The 16884-nt window shown below is 48.2% G+C and overlaps 1 protein-coding gene across 1 annotated transcript in view; it reads right to left on the bottom strand.

Annotated features, from left to right (window-relative positions):
* Nucleotides 1–5533: 5533 nt before the first annotated feature.
* The window catches only part of PTPN14 (protein tyrosine phosphatase non-receptor type 14), a 100864-nt gene continuing 89513 nt past the window's right edge, over nucleotides 5534–16884 (bottom strand). Inside the window, exons 16-18 of the mRNA XM_080823821.1 lie at nucleotides 15485–15719; nucleotides 11730–11893; nucleotides 5534–6147 (exon numbers count right to left, since the gene is read on the bottom strand). Of these exons, the coding sequence (XP_080679947.1) occupies nucleotides 6019–6147; nucleotides 11730–11893; nucleotides 15485–15719 (528 nt within the window). The 3' untranslated portion in view covers nucleotides 5534–6018. The remainder of the gene's footprint in view (nucleotides 6148–11729; nucleotides 11894–15484; nucleotides 15720–16884) is intronic.

The following is a 16884-nucleotide window of genomic DNA, read 5'->3' as shown; positions in this document are numbered from 1 at the left end:
ATGACAATTTTCTAAAGATTTTATTTGAGAAAGAGCAAGAGGGAGAGCACCAGTGGGGTGAGGGGCGGAGGGAGAAGCAGGCTCCCCACTGAGCAGGGAACCTAACTTGGGGCTCAATCCCAGGTCCCTGGGATCATGATCTGAGCCAAAGGCAGACAGTTTTAACCGACGGAGCCACCGGGTGCCCATTTTTCATTCGTTCTCATTCTTTCCATTTGCCAGATCTTGTTCCTTCAAACTTAGTAAGCTTTTAAAACTTAAATTTAGATTTCCTAATTATGTAATTTAGGGCAGCTTAAGAGAGTGATTCTATACAAGACTGAACTATTTTGTAGGGTTTGTGCCAAAGGGTGGGGAAAGGAAAGCCAGGAGAGAGTGGACCCATAAAGCAAAAGGAGAGGTCAGCAGAGCCTAAGCCAGCGAGGTGCTCTTGGAATGAAGGCGATGTCACAAACCAGTCCTGCCCATGCCCCCCAGTGAGACAAGGAGCCACTGCTGTCGCTGTACTGACCTCCTCCCCATTTTTGTGCCCTGATCATAAACACGAAATGTTCACCAACGGGAACAAGGTCGGCGACTGTCCCCCAGAGGGCAGGAGATGATGGCGACGCGCAGGGGCTGGGGCTGTGGACACCAGGGGCTGGGGAGGCAGGACCCTCCGCTAATGAGGCCGCACAGAAAGGCAAAGCTGCCAGCGGGCGAGGGGCGATGGCACCCCCAGGCACACGCCCGAACCCCTGACCTTCAGCGAGCTCCACCACAGTGGCGAGGGCTGTTTGAAACCACGAGGAAGGGTGAAACAGACCACAAACCCGCAGCCCCGTCTTTCCTCGGGCTGCCACCACGCGCTTTCCATCCCTCCGGCCGCACAGAGCAGGAAGCAGAAAGCAGGAGACGTTCCAGAGTTCAGAAAATTATTTGTGAACCGGTACATTTTTTTGGATAGCAACTTCAGGGCTGCTCTGAGATGCCCTCCCTCTTCCTCTTCCCGTTTATAACTTCCCTGGGCAAGCTTATGGCATCTTTGGGAAAGAATGATCCTGACAGCCCGAGCACCACAGAAGAAACAGGGACCTTCGACGCAGATGCTCGTCATGGCCAGGCCGCACACCACCTCCTGCCTTGTCACAAAAGGTCCCTGAACTTATGTTTGAACTCTGCACAGCAGGAACTGATACACACCCTCCGACGTCACTGCCCCCAACAATAAGCTATCCGGTCTCATGCAGTTGATGGAGGCCAGACACTCCATATGCCAGGCTCAAGGACATATCCATAGGGAACATTTTTTGTCTGACCTTGCAGAAGATGCAGTCCTATTTAGCTAAGAGATAAGAAAAGTAGGCAGAACACAACTGCTCAGCCACCTGAGCTTATCACCCAAACGCAGAACGTGAGCACAGGCAGGAAAAGGGTTACATATTAGACAAGCTGGCTATGGAGTTTTGTGGGATCCTATGAATAACAGTGATTTGGGGGCAACATCTTTGGATGGGCAGATTTGATTGGCTGTACCCTCACATCTCTCCCAGGCACATTGTTGTTACTTTCAAAGAAGGTATCACTAAGGTCTTTTGCCCCCAGATGTCTAGGGAGCCGAGGCAGAAACAAGAACCGTTCTGTTTTCTTGCACAGCATCCAAGAGAAGTTTCAAATGTAATTTAACATCTTAGAGATTTCCACCCTATAGGGCCAACTAAGATTATTTCCATCCTATAGGGCCAAGTAATTTGTCATCCAGAATGCTGTAGGCCACTGGGAAACTTGTGCAGTGTCCATGGAAAACCCGAATTTCTCCTGGAAGCAGTAGAAAAAGTAGCTGAGTGGCTAATTTGTTCACAAAAAGAAATCACTAAAAGCCTGAAAAATCATAGGAATAGAGCTGATAAAATAATAGGAACAAAGCAAAACAGGGCAGCAGCAGAGTCTTTGGTAAAACGTGAGGAAGCAGATTTGCCCACACAGGGCCACCTAAGGACCCCAACAGTGATTACTCGGTACTTCTGGAAATTTCCTCCTCTAGGACCCCCAAGAGCTTTTGCCAAAATGGAGGAAGAAGGAGGAACAGAGTAATAGTCACGTGGGTCTGACCCAGTCCTGTCCCTTGTGTCTCAGCTCCATGGCACTCCCCCCATCTCAAAATGGTGGACACATCTCCCCAGAAAGTAAGTCAATAGTTATACCTGCTTTCACCATCAGACATATCACCAGAAGTGGAGGAATGAGATTTGAAAGCACACACTACTTTCTGGCTGCGGACACCTTCAGGCCCACACGCCATGTGCTGTGACCACTGGGCTAACACAGATTGTATGTCAAAAGAGGGCAGCCGAAAACCCCACAGTGATGTGCCTGATGGCCAGCGCTGCCTATGAGAACATTCTAACAGCTAGGTGTACTAACATCTCTGCAAAGAGTGACTTCCCAGTCCCAGGAGGTGACCTGTGCACTGAGGGCAAAGCTCACCACAGCAAGGCCAAGCTGCCCATTTCACATGCTTTCCTGTTCATTTGCACTTCTGCGGAGAAATGACATACGGTGTGCTGGGACCTTACTATATCGGGGAAGAAAAATGTTGTATAGATTAGGTTGATTCATGTGAGTTTTCTGTCACTGTAACAAAAAATGGTCTAGCTACTGTCAATTTCCTATGGTCAACCTGTAATTAAGCTAAAAAGATGAGAGAAGTAGGCAGCTGGTAACAATGCTGACCTCCTGCACGCCCTGGAGTCCAAAACTGAACCTCAAAAGCTAAGAGTAGACAAGATAAAGAAGAGAGCACTGGGAAAGCCGGTGGTCAGGTCCCACAGGAACCTCTTCGACGGGGCCCACAGAGCCCCTCCGACCGGGCTGGTGGAAGAAGGGACCGGAGACAGCCACGTGAGTCTCCAAGACAAGCAATGAGATGTAAATCACAGGAAAAATCAAATCATAGATAAATCATGGTTCCTCTTCTTAATCTAAATCTAGGATCATAAAGTTTGTAAAAGTAAAATTCTCTCCATTTAAGCTCCTTGGAAGCACAGTGCTCAAAATATTCCATGTTGAGAGGTTTTCCCCTTTCCCAGTCTTGCTGCTGCCCACTCACTGAGAAGAGGAGCTCATTCCTCTTTCCTCTCCTGTAAAGAAATCAACGTTTGGCATCGCTCTCGAATGCAGCCAAATCCTTTTACCTCCTAGCCAAGGAAAGAGGTGCGTTAAACATAAATCCTACGAAAGGTGGTGTCTCCTTAGAGCCCAAGGGAACCAGTAGGCTCAGCTAAGCTCCGCTCAAGGATGAAGACATCAGACTCGGCCCCCGCCATCCAGGGACCACGGCAAACAAGGACAAATGCGGGCTCCCTGTGTCCGAATGAGTGCGGGCCACAGAAATGAAACATTTCCACTGGAAAACTTAAAAACCAGAGGCCCCAAAGTGGTGAATGGCTTTGCTTGCAAGATGGTCTCTCCCCCCTCCTCCTTTTTAATTTTCTCTCTTCAAATCCAAACAGAAAAAAAATAGGCCCTGACAGCTCCAGCTTCAGACTTGATCCATCATCAGGAACTCAGTCCAAAAGCTCTAACTAGATAACTAATTTAATACACTTTGCTTCAAGGTTTATTCCTTGGCCTGCTTCCCAGATATAAAGCATCTCTGTGCAATTATTATGCAGATGCCACTAGAAGGACTTTCGCCGCCTGCTGCTGATTTCACAGGAGCTGTGCTGGCATTCGCTGGAGATGGGGAAAATGAATGCAGAATGCGCGACAGAACCCAAAACATTTGTTTTTAAAAGTGAAATATGTGGAGTAACTTTCAAGTGGTTTCCTTTGGGTTTCGACAGAAACTTTGGTGAGGCGACTGGACAGCAAACCTACCCCTTCCCGGCGTTGTGTGCATTAACGACTACTCCCGTAGCACAAAGTGAGAGCAGCGGGCGGGTTGAAAGGAAGAGCAGGTGTGATGAGCTCAAAGAGGCAGCGGCTCTACATGCTGCCCACGTGAGACTCGATCTCACAGTGCCCGCGCTGGGGGCCGGAGAGACGGAACAGAAGTACTGATGATCATCCGAGAAGCCGGGAGCTGCAGACCAACTGTGAAAACATCCCAAACGGCAGACTATCCTGAGGATGCAAAAGTGTCCAAGGAAAGGAAACAGATACCTCTTTGCCTGTGGATGATCCAAGCTCCAGGTGTCTCCTGGTGAGGGTGAGGAGCTCTGTGCCGTTCAAAGTGTAGGGCAGACTCATGGTTTTCTTTTCTAGAACGCACACGTAAATTTCAGAATCTCGAGAGCTTAGTTGAAGGTACCCTCCTTGACTGATGCTTCAGACTTGGGAGTAGAAGAGAGGAGGCCCTTCCTCGCCAGGTGCTCTGAGTCCAAGTGAGAGAACCACCGCCACAGCCCCTGGCCCGGTGTGAAACGGAGCGGGCTTCGGCTCCAAAGCAGTTCACCGGGAATCCCCTTCCACGCCCTCTGGGGCCACGGGTAACCGGAGGTCACACGGGCTCGCTCTTCCTGGCTGACCTGACGCCATTCTTTCTGAACACGTTCAGCTCAGGAAAAACAAAACAAAAAAAGGCGGCAGCAGAGGAAAGCTTATGTAAGGGGACACCCACAAATGCCAATTCTAAGAACAAAGCCACGGTATGAAAGTTGCATTCAAGAAGGAACTAAGGAGAGAAGCGAAGTCCTAAAATCCAGCTAGAGGGAAAAGGTGTGGCACGATTTGCCGCGTACCGACCTAAGAAATTCAGGTCAATGACCAGCGTAGGCTCTGGAGGAGACACACAGAGGCGAGCCGTGAAGTGCCCGGAGAGGGGGGTGCACGGAGAACAGGGAAGCAGTAAAGGGCTTCGTGTGAGACAGAACCCCGCATCTTGCATCCAGTGGCCAAAAAGTGGAGGACAGGGTCCCGAGTGGGCTTAGCGCTGCCCCTACAGGCCAAAGCCTGCAGCGAGAGCCGCACAGCTGGGAGGGGCCTCCCAGCGCGCTTCTTGGCCGGGGCCCCGCCACCTGAGTGCCAAACAGCCCCCATCAATCAGCTTTTCCAACTGTTCCCTTCACAGCATTTCCAGTGACTTGGTGACTGATGGAAAGACAGAATGTACCCAGCACCTCGACCTTCACGCCTCTGTCCAGCACACAAAGCCTATTTAAATAAAAAATGATATCAAGAGCCTACCCGTCTCCTTTCTCTTCCCACTCGGGTCCATTATCTTCCCTCAATCAGGCAGGAGGCCTAGCTGCACAGATGGCCTGGCCCAGAGCCTCAAAGACCACCGGACTGGGGCCCGCTGAGCAAACAGGGAGCAGTAGTGGTGGAGGGCGCTTCCCTGGCAGGGAACACAGGCTCCGGACTCCAAGAGAAGGGAGCGCTGAGAAAGGTACAGCACAGAGCTCCTCGCTCAGCCTGGATGACGGCTGTTCCTGTCTTTAACTTGAACTGCTGAGCATGAGGGCAGAAAGGAAGAAGGGAGGCCACTGGCCATCAAGGCTCATGAGCCCCCAAATATAAGAGAATAGTGGGGGTTTTTTTGTTGTTGTTTTTTCCCTTCAGGGAAGGGCCTTGGCCCCTATCTTTTTATTTTAGAACAAATTAATTTTCTTGCCATGTTGGATTTGGATGTGAAGATCAGGCTGATGAATTTCAGGGTCAGTTACCCATCTGGCCGCAACTTCACTAGAGATGTCTTCCCTTTATGCCTCTGTACTCCAGATGATCTACCAGACAGCCCTTCCTACTGCCATATTTACAATGCAGATCAGTCAAAATAGGGTTCAAATGAAAAGTACTATATTATTGTGAAAACTGAATTACAATGATTCACAAAAGTTATCCCAAAGGGGAAAAAAATAAATTATCTCATATAAAATAATCTATGATGTTTGTGAATGCTCTCGGCTCCTGTCCTCAGGGAGCCCATGACCTGCCTGCTCTGGCCATCCACGCCCCTCAGGGGGAGATGCTGTCTGGGGGTGCCTCCCCGTCTGCACGACGGAGCTGGGTCCTCTTGCAGGAGCTGGGTCGGGGGGGTTAAATGAGTCTGGAGTTTTGGAGGAACTGGACGAGCACTTGGTAGACAAACTTGTACTGGGCGATGGTCTGGATCATGAACATCCTCTGCTCCCTGAGCAGCCGCAGCATCACAGGCACGTCCACCTTCTGCAAGAAAAGAGAACAAGCACCACATCCTGAGATGAGAAGCCGCCCTTGGGTCCCTCCTCATTCCCTCCTCCAGGAAGCTTTGGCTCACTGCCCATCTCTAGGTACACGAGAAAGTCAAGGGCCTGGCCCCTCTAGGGTTGCCCACTCAAAGACCTTCTACCAGTACCTGGAGAATCTGGTTGTCACGTGCCGCTGGCACGGGTGGGAGATGTGAAACATGCACCAGACGGTTCAAGAAAACCCAGAGGCGATCGTCGCTCATCCCGGACTGGTACTCCCCACTCCGGCAGGACTAAGTGGCAGGATTCAAGACCTCTCTGGGTCTTAGTTTCTTATTTGTACAAGAAAAATACCGATGCTTTCCTCTGACGACAGCGTGGCTCTGCCCAGGTTAGCAACACTTCCTCAGCCAGAACAGCGGGTGACCGGTCAGACCCGCCTGATGGGATCCAGCAGTGACATGCACGTAAGGCATTTGGCACAGTGTCTGGCACACACTGAGTTCTTAATAAAGACTACCCATTATTATTAATATTAATGAACTGAGAAAAATCATACTGATCCTGCCACCTCACAGAATCGTGGTCATTATCAAGTGAGATGATTTATGGATAAACCTTGAAAACATCAAGTTACAATCTCTGAACACAGTCATGTTGATTGGTTGGTTGGTTGATTTTTTTTTTCCAGTTGGTCCTTCTCTTTTTGTCTCTACGCCTCACACCCATTTTCAGAAATTCTACCAATTCCGTGTTTGGGGTGTTCTCCAGGATAACTAGGCTGCTTCTCAGCTTTTGCCTTTTCTTTCTTTTTTTTTTTTAAGTTTTTATTTAAATTCTAGTTAGTCAACATATAGTGTAATGTTAGTTTCAGGTGTACAACAGAGAAATTCAACACTTCCCATCCAACACCCGGTGCTCATCACAACAGCCATAATTAGAGTGAAAACCTTTCATTAAAAGTATCTTCTATATTAAATGAGATTGTCCATGTGTCAATTCTTCAACAGAAGGGAATTAACACAGACCAGAGGCTCAGTCGAGTCCTTTCCATCCTCCTGAACCAGCCAGAGCAGAAGTCTCACGGAGTCCGCAAAGCCAGCATGGCCGCAGCCCCCGGCCCCTGCTCTGGGAGCTCCTCCCCGGGTCGACACCAGCCCCATGAGGTCTGCAAGTGCCAAGCAACCGCAGGAGGCAAGGCAACGCACCCCCAGCTGTAGGTCTTTTCTTACTTGACTTTTACAAGCCACTTCAGCCACTTCCAAACTTCATATAGCTAAGATACAGCACATGCCAGCCTTCTTGGTCTCTCTTCTCCAAAAACATGTAATGCGCACCACAAATTTAAAAGGGACAGAGGCAAGTCCTCAGTAAGAAGGAAAGAGAAAAAGGCATGTGAATCCTCAAACTGTTAGTCAAAACCTACAGCCTACATCATAAGCTTCGAACTAGTATCTGCACGATACTCCAAAGTAACTGTCAGCGCGATGTACAACACGTGGGCACCCAATGATGAACTTACACCAGCACACGCTGCTTGGTGAGTGTTACTGAGCTGGGCGCTGAAGACGTAAAGAGAGATTAAAGCTGCTACTCCCCCATTCCCATCAAGGTTTTGATGGGGAGGCAGGGTCACACACCAGTTAAGAGCACGGGCTCGGGTCAGGCTTCATCTGCCAAACCCCGGCCTTCACACTACTTGGCTGTGGGACAGGGACATGTCCCTTCATCTACTTGTGCCTCGGAATCTCTGTCACACAGGGCATTACCAGGACCCCTCTTATAAGGTTACTGTAAAGGCTACTTGAGTTGTAAGGCTCCCAGAATGGTGGGGGCACACTCAATATAGGTTGCTGGTTGTTACTCTGATACTGTCATTGTCACTGTTGTCATCACCCCTTCCACCTCCACCACCTCCATCACTATCATCTCCTGCACCACCATCATCACATCTACGTCCCTCAGCCACCTCCACCATCTCGAGCTCCATCCACCAACGTGGTGATTACCATTTCAATAGCCTATAAGACTCAGCTCTAAAGACAGCATGTTGAAAGGGGACAGCTGTGAGACAAGACAAAGAAAGTTCCCCCATAATCAACCAGAGTCCTAGTTGCCCTGAAGATTCACTCCCAGAGTCTCTGCTGTCCACTGTCCCTAACTCCAAGGAATCATGCCGCAGTTGCTGTGTGCTCAGTTTTGTCTAGAAGGCATTTTCTCCTCTCTACTCCATGAGGAAGGGATAACATATTCAGAAAAGCAGCCAGAGAAGACATCTCATTATTTGGGTACTGAAAACCTAACCTTTTATTATGAGCTGATCTAGGGCAGAGCGCTAAATCCCGGGGGGACAAGGTAGAGGACTGCAAACCATAAAACTAGTGCTTTTTAGAAAAAAAAAAAAAAAGTATAGGCATTAAAATGTCAAGCTAACATTCAGTGACCCAAAGTGGTGGACCACGAAGACACCTGTCAGAGGAGCCTAGGAGTATTCCCTTCCCTCCCCACGTCACAGCTCCCTGACCTGACTGTAAAAAGCATCTTTATTCCAGGAAGAAGAAAAGGCATTTCTCTGACAAAACTAACACTGTATGGATTACAGACTAAAATATAAAGTACACTAAATCCAGAATCAATGGATGGGAGGCAGGGAAGTTTAGAGAGGAGAAAAACAGGACGTACAATTTTATATTTATTTGTCAAAATCTTTGGTTAAGGGACGCCTGGGTGGCTCAGTTGGTTAAGCAGCTGCCTTCGGCTCAGGTCATGATCCCAGCGTCCTGGGATCGAGTCCCACATCAGGCTCCTTGCTCAGCAGGGAGCCTGCTTCTCCCTCTGCCTGCCACTCTGTCTGCTTGTGCTCATTCTCGCTCCTCTCTCTCTCTCTCTCTCTCTGACAAATAAATAAATAAATAAATCTTTAAAAAAAAAAAAAAAATCTTTGGTTAAAAAACAAATAAAAGAGCTAAATATGTTCCACTCTTCCTTTGAAATGAGGGTTTGACTCTTACTAGCCAGGCCTGAAGCAGAACGAAGTAGAGAACTTGTCTCTCCCTAACCATCTACCAATAGCAGTGATGGGAAATGGGACAGATAAGGCTGGCTATATTTGTGCTAGGGGAAGGGAAGGGAACAATATGAGTCATCTTGCTATCTTTGAATATCAATGGGAACAGAAGTCCTTTTTGGACTGACCATGTTCCAGCAAAGAATGTTCTGGCGTGCAACTGGGCATTGAGGAAATCCACTATGTTTGGACACACTGTAGAGAATTTAATCACCCTGAGCCCTCACCAAGTCTGTGTGAGGCCCTAATGGCTGAATCCTCACTTGGCACCACACTGGCTCAGGCATGTGCTGTATGTCCTATTGGGTCAGTAACATCTGGGGGCCAATGAGCCTTCGTGTCATCACATTACTAAGGCTCAGCTTTCGGTGGGTCTCCAAAGAGCTCAGAACAGAACCACCTTCCATGTCAGACAAGATGGACAAAAGGAGCAGTGGGGAGCATAGGAAGAGTTCACAGGGAATGGTAGACAGAGGGGGACTGTGGGGAAGACAGTGACACAAGGGAGTGGTAAGATAGCTAGGGGAGGGGATGATGATGAGGCTTTCCTCCTCCTCTGGATCCCACTGTGTCTCCGGCAGAGCTTGGATATACTCACACCATATACACTACGCTTCTACTTCATCATTCTCCATCTCCCTGGCACTGAGTCGCTTTGGGACTCAATGGCAAGCTATTCAGTTTACTAGACCCTTCCAGAGACTTCTAGAAGTGACAGAGGAGCAAATAATTAAGAAATCTCATGATGTGAGACAAAAAGATAAAAACTCAAGGAAGATGACAAAATTCCTGTTAGGTAGTCTCAGCTGATTCTGCGATGGGCATTTTGCTCATCAACAGAATGTCTGTTTTTAAAAGTAGTCCACTTTTGGTATAAGCCCAATTTTACTTTTTTTTTTTTTTTAAGATTTACTTATTTTAGAGAGAGAGCACATGAGAGCATTGTGGGGCAGAAGGAAAGAGAGAGAGAAGCAGACTCCCCGCTGAGTGTGGAGCTTGATTCTATGATGCAGAGATCATGACCTGAGCCAAAACCAAGAGTCGGGACACCCAACTGACTGAGCCACCCACACGCCCCACGGATTCTACTTTTCAGCAGCACATAAATACATATGGGTTCAAAATTTCCAAAATGAACTTTATATAGGCAGAGTTTAAAAATCCTTTGAACATGTTTGAACTTGCATATTTATCATTTTTCTGGAAGTTTCAGTATAACAAATTTCGTGGGGCAATATTTAATCTGATTTTCAAACGACTGATACTCCTGAGCAAATCCATATATTATATCAGTTCTTTCACAGAACCTGTATTGTCACATTCCCTAATTTAACAACTAAGGAACCACCTCAAAAGTTTCCTTGGATTCTCCAAGCTATATAATTTACTATTATTTTTTAAATATTTCATTTATTTTTTTGTGAGAGAGTGAAAGAGAGCATGAGTGGGGAGGAGAGGAAGAAGCAGGCTCGCCGCTGAGCAAGGAGCCCGATATAGGGCTCGATCCCAGAGCCCTGGAACCACGACGTGAGCCAAAGCAGATGCTTACCCGACTGAGCCAGCCAGGTTCCCCTGTATAATTTGGGAATAGAACAAGAACCAATAGCACTTGGCATCTGCCGGCAGAGTGAAGACAGGAAAAGAACTGGGGACCAGGAACTAGAAGACCTCATTCTCACCTTAGCACTGGAGAAGTCCCTAAATTGTTTCTGGACCTGAGCTTCGTCTGTAAAGCAGGGCAGGTGCCCAGCTCCTCTACACGGCTGCTCTGAAGACCCCAACGAAGAGCATTAACAAAAGAAGTGAAAGCCATTTAAAACCCCCCAAGACCCATGTGAACAGAAAGCGGAAGAATGGTTCTTAAGCCTCGGATTTGATCTGATCTCACCTCCGTGAAATCAGAAGCCCCTCCGCACCACTCCGTGGCCTCGAGCTGCAGGAGTGGCCACACACCGCGTGGGCACCAGCTCAGCACAGCCCACCTCTGTGGGGAGGAGAGCTAGGCATGCACCGTTGCAGGGGCAGACCATGTCCGTGTGCTACCCCAGGGCCTGTCTAGAGGGCCCACAACCTCCCGGTCATCCAGTAAATACATTTTTTTGCAGAGGATTTCGGCTGAAGCACACCCCGGAAATGCAAGTCGCAGCTAGATGACCTGTGACCAGAGAACCCACCGTGGAAGGTGACCCACGATAGAACCAGACCGGCTGCAAAACACCACACAGCCTTCTGTAAGCCGACACCAAGCACACCAGGCTTTCTCAATGTTTCCTATCTCACACTTTCATCTCTTTCTTCTGTGTTATCTTCGAGTCTACGGCGGAGCCAGGGAAAGGCGGAAGATAAGAAAGGCTGTAAATGTCAGAGGCCAGCTAGGAATCGTGGATCTGGAAAAGTCTTGTCACAAGACGGAAAATGAAGTCCTGGAAACGCAAAGGGCCCCGGGGAAGGTCTGGGGGCGGAGTACATTTGTCCCCAAGGTGGCGTATTCAGGAAAGCCTCCAATGACTCACTTCGTTATGCTCCAGGCAGTAGATCATCAGCTCAGAAAGAATGACCACGCCGGTCCGCCCCACTCCGGCGCTGCAGTGGACCACGATTGGGGGGTGCAGGCTCCTGGGGCCTTCCAGCATGCTGTTGGTGTGGCGACGGACCGACTGGATCTCCTCCAGGTAGGCTGCAAGACAAAATACAGATCCCGTCACCAAAGTCCTACCTGGCTTCGCACACCAGAAAGGGGGGAAGGGGATAAAAAGAAGGAAGGTGAATATTTTCCGTTTTTTCTTTTTTTTTTTTTTCAAGTGACAATAATTTACAGTTCTTACAAGACACTAATTATTTGGCTGGTACCCGCAGTACAGTCCTGGATCCAGAAAGGACCAGCTGGGAGTCAATTAGTCCACGGGAGAATTTGTTCTTTAAATTAAATAGTTCTTTTTTAAAAATTAAATTCTGTTTTCCCCTCTGCAAATCCCAAAGTCCCCCAAGCAGATGATTCTCGACATTACTTACAGCAATTCCTACTATTAACAGACTGGGATCAGAACACCAGCGAGGTCCCCTTGAAACGCCCGCCTGTCAGAGCCAATTTCTGGTGGGAAGAGCGTCCATCTGCCCCTTCCTCCTTCCCCTCACGGAATGACTGAATGTCAACTGAGGCTTGACTTCATTTTTAGATGTAAAAATAGATGGGGGGGAGGCAGGGGGTCCTGCTTTACAGCTCCGATTCCACCGGGTTATGTCAGTAGCTGAAGAGGAGCCCTCCCCCCTCTGGAGGCAACGTGTGTGTGTGTGTGTGTGTGTGTGTGTGTGTGTGTGTGTGTGTACACGGGTCCTGTCACCTCCATGTCCCTCCTGACATCTGCCTGGCTCGGCAGGGCTGCGGCGGGGTCTGTTCCCTATTCCAGTTGGGCACGAGTGACAAATTACAGCCGTACAAGCCTTAATAACTTTTCCTGTTCATGGGCATGAAAAAAAGGAAAATTCTATAAAACGTAATCCTCAAACAGTCCAAGAAATGGAAGAAGTCCATTAGAAATAGAGATTCTATAGTAGCTAGCTCGGGGGACAAACTGACCGAAATGTTCTCGATACTCAGAAAATCTCATCCCCATGAAGCGTTGTAGACAAGACTGGGGAAGTGCTCAAAGTGTTGGAGAGAACAAAAAGGGAGCCCAAACCCGCCTAGTGACTTAGAAGCGTCTGTTTACATCCAATTACTACGAACTCCTACTTGCCTTTATGACATTAATGCAATTACAAAGTCATCGGAAGTAGTTTACCAAAGTCAACGACTACCATCATCACCACCACCAGTGACGTACAATGAGCTCGGACAAAACAGAATAGAGGGAAAGATGCCCAGACATAGCAGTTACTACGAGGGACCAACATGAGCTAAACACGGTGCATGGAATTCTCAGTTTCTCTGTGAGAGGGCTGAGAAATTCAGTGGCTGTGCACTCTCGGACAGAAAAGGCAATGTTCCCGCACACAGGAGAGGTCTTCCTCTCGTGCTAGGTTTAAGAAGAGAAGAGAAAGGAATACTGGTCCATAAAGCAGATGCTACCACTACATGGAATTTCATAAAACACAGAGAAATAGGATTAAAACGGATGCTCTCTCTAGCAGCCACGTGAATTAAGTTCCTTAAGCTAGAACTCAGCGAAGACTTCTCCAGGCTGGAAGCCAGTGCCCTGAGCCCCTGTCTCCAGGGAGTTGAATTTAAACACAGGCAAGAATCTTTTTAAAACTCCTAAAAACCCGGAAGAGCCAAGATTTCGAAGACCCCGCTCCTTGGTCCCCCAGCACACTGAGTTTCTTAGAAGTGTCAACAAATTTACATTGTTTAAAAATATTCTCTATGGCAGTGCCTAGGTGGCTCAGTCTGTTACGTGTCTGACTCTTGGTTTTGGCTCAGGTCATGATCTCAGGGTCCTGAGATTGAGCCCCGCATCGGGCTCTGTGCTCAGTAGGGAGCCTGCTTGAGATTCTCTCTCCCTCTGTCCTTCCCTCTGTCCTTCCCTCTGCCCCTTCCCACCCCCCCCACTCTCTCTAAAATAATAAAGAAATCTTTGAAAAAAATTTTTTCTCTGTTTTTCAGTAATTTAGATGGGCCTTCCTTGGTTTGGATTGAAAAAATCGGACTATAATTTTCATCACATTATAGACTCAAACGTCTGTCAGAGCTGTTTGCCAGTCATCAAACTGATCTACTTTTATTGTTTCCTTTTTTTCTGCATCTTGGAGATAATTCTGATAAGTCAAAGGCTTGGTAAGCAAGGGCTTACCAGGAAAAAAAAAAAAAGAGCACTGTTAGGAGGAAAGAAAGTTCTACAAAGGTCCCTGGCCTCCTTATGAATGTTTTGAGCTACAGATAACTGTAGATAACCTCAGTTGAGGTCAGTTGACCTCAGTTGACCTCTCTAGATCTTGCTCTCGGTCCTTTGATTCCCATCCCCCTTCCGTTCTCTCTCAGTGACACCCCCTCAAGTCCCACCATCACTGCCCCAGTGGGAAAGCAAGTACTCGCAGCAGGGAACAGGTATGCATCAGAAGTTTCCCGCTGGAACTTGTGAAATGTTCTTTTTAGGTTCTTGAAGACCTGTTCTCCCTCTCCATTCTCCTCTGTGCATACCGCAGGTTCTAAGTGAGTATCAAAATAAAATCAAGGGTTTGACGTTACGCAACATCCAGATGGTGTTCCTATACTCGTCTTCTGTCCGCAGGAAAGTCAACAACACACAGGTAATAAATCTGCCAAGAGCCCGAGGCCTCACTGGGTGAGCAAGGAATGGGGTGTCCCCACAAGTGCAGGACAGTTAAGTAAGACTTCGGAAAAGGAAGGGGGAGCACTGTAGCCATCACCAGTGTCAGATCTCACCCCCGGACTGTCCTCACTGGCCTGCCTTTCTCATGAGACTGCCAGTGCCTTCCAAACAGAAATGGTTCCCTGATTCTAAGAACCTGATCCACAGCCTGAAATGCAGTGGGGACACACTCAGCTTTTCAAATAAAATACCGCATATATTTTAGGTCAACGAGCTTCTAAGAAAACCATACTATCGAAAATATATTGAAAAATTACAAAATGATAGTTTCAAAAACAACAATTCGATTTCAATAATTCCCAGTGTCTTAATCAGAGGGTAACCGGAAAGTACTCATTGAGATTTTTGTTGTAAGGAAGGGAAATGCAGGGCTTATGAAATGCAAACCCCCATGAAAAATTAAAAATAAGTGTTTTCACAGGGTTGCATAACTACCACCGGGACCCATTCCTAGAACGTTTTCATTGCCCCAAACAGAAATTTTGTTTCAAACAATAACTTCCTATTCCCTATTTCCCCTTTCCCCTGGTCCCTGGTAACATCTACCCTTTCTACCTCTGTGAAGTTTTCTATTCTGGATACTTCATTAAAATGGAATCATACAATGTCTGTCCTCTTGTGTCTGGTTTCTGCTACTTAGCATAATATTTTCAAGGCTCAGACATGTGACATCTGTCAGGTTTATTACTGAGTACCTAAAAGCCTACATCAAGATGGAATGAACTAGTTTGCCACAGTTTCAGCTTATTTGGGTAAAAGGTAAGGGGACTGTGACAGATGACATGTATTATTCTTCTCTTTCATACATATGGAGGGACGTACACTTCAATGATATAATACGTTTGCCACTTAAGAGAAAACATCTCTTTCCATTTCGCTTCCAACTATCAGACCATGGATGCAGTTGGTAAAATACTGACTGGGAAGAAAAAACTTACATAAAAATCCTTGGACGTCCTCTGGGCAGCCGTGATCCGGCCAGTCCGTATACTGCAAATGCCACACCGTCCTTTCCTGCCCAGACAAAAGGTGCTTGACCTTCAAGCCTGTGGTTGCATAGCAACCGGAATCTGTTCGGAACTTTGTGGTGACCTTGAACTTGCCATAGGTGGCCGAGCTGTGCTTGGAACCCAGTTTGGGCCAGTATCGGTGGCTCTTGGTTCGTCCACCTTCCTGAATGAGACACAAAAGCAAAACCAGAAATACAGTCAGGGGAAGCTCTTAACCCCGCCTTCTTAAACTCTGAGGACAGAGGAAACGCGAGCAGCTTCTAGGTCACTAACGCAGGGCACCGGGCAGTCTCCATCACAGGGGAGATCCCAGGCACTGATACCAAGACCTTCGCAGCGGTAGTTACAGCAGAGAGATATTCAGAAGGCGGACAACTGTGCTGCAGTTGAACGTGAGGGAGAAGAGCCAGTGGAGAGGGCCAAGGGCAGGAACAACATGGGATCTCTGTTTCTGAGGTTTGCACGGTTAAGTCACTGTAGTGGGGAGTGGATCAGATGGTGACCTAAAAGGAAACCCCAAGCAGGAAGCGGGAGGAGGCAGAGGAGGGCTAAGCAGCAGGCAGCGCTGGGGCACTGAGCGTGGGCGCCGGGGCTGCTTTTCCGAGGAGCCCTGATGGCCCCCTGCTTACACCCGTGGGGGGCTACAAAGGCTCCTGTCCCAATTCATCTGCTCGAACGGAGTCTTACGTTTGAAGGACACCTGCCTCTTTTACTGACCAAGGGAGGTCAGTAAAGCCTCCCTTAACTTCTGTCACTCCTGAGTGTCCAAGCGGATGACAAATTCCAAGAGACTGTAAGCCTCTGGCTGCCACACAGACCACCAGGCTTCACGCCTGTCAGGCCAGCCCCTTCCGGACACCCAGGTTTCAGCTCAACAGCAACCTCCCTGCAGGGCCCACGGCCGCACGTCTGACCGTGCAGACCACTCTCGATGCCATCCTCCGTTCTGCTTCCTTTGTGGCCGGGACCCCCCTGAGCTTCCTTTATTTGTTCATTTTGTCTGGTCCCTCCCACCAAGACGGGAGCTCCCTGGGGACAGGAATCACACCTATCTAGTCGGCTGCCAGGCCCCCGGTCAGCACAGATGACACACTGTTTGGAGTTGAATGAATCCCTTCTGGTAGTGCGATTTCATAAGACAAAAAAACGATTCTACACATTTTACAGAGAATTTACTCTTCGTGGGAAGGTCTCAAGTCAGCTGAGAGAAGTACTACAGGTTTTAAGGGGCTTGAACTGACTTTCACCGCTACCTTCTTAAGGGGTGGTTCTGGAAAGCAACTACTTAGAACAGTCCATGAACGAAATGTGAGTTTTGTTTTCAGTTC

This window comes from Martes martes (genome assembly GCF_963455335.1).
Source record: "Martes martes genome assembly, chromosome: 15".
In the NCBI taxonomy this organism is placed as follows: Eukaryota; Metazoa; Chordata; class Mammalia; order Carnivora; family Mustelidae; genus Martes; species Martes martes.
This window is presented reverse-complemented; position numbering and strand designations above follow the sequence as displayed.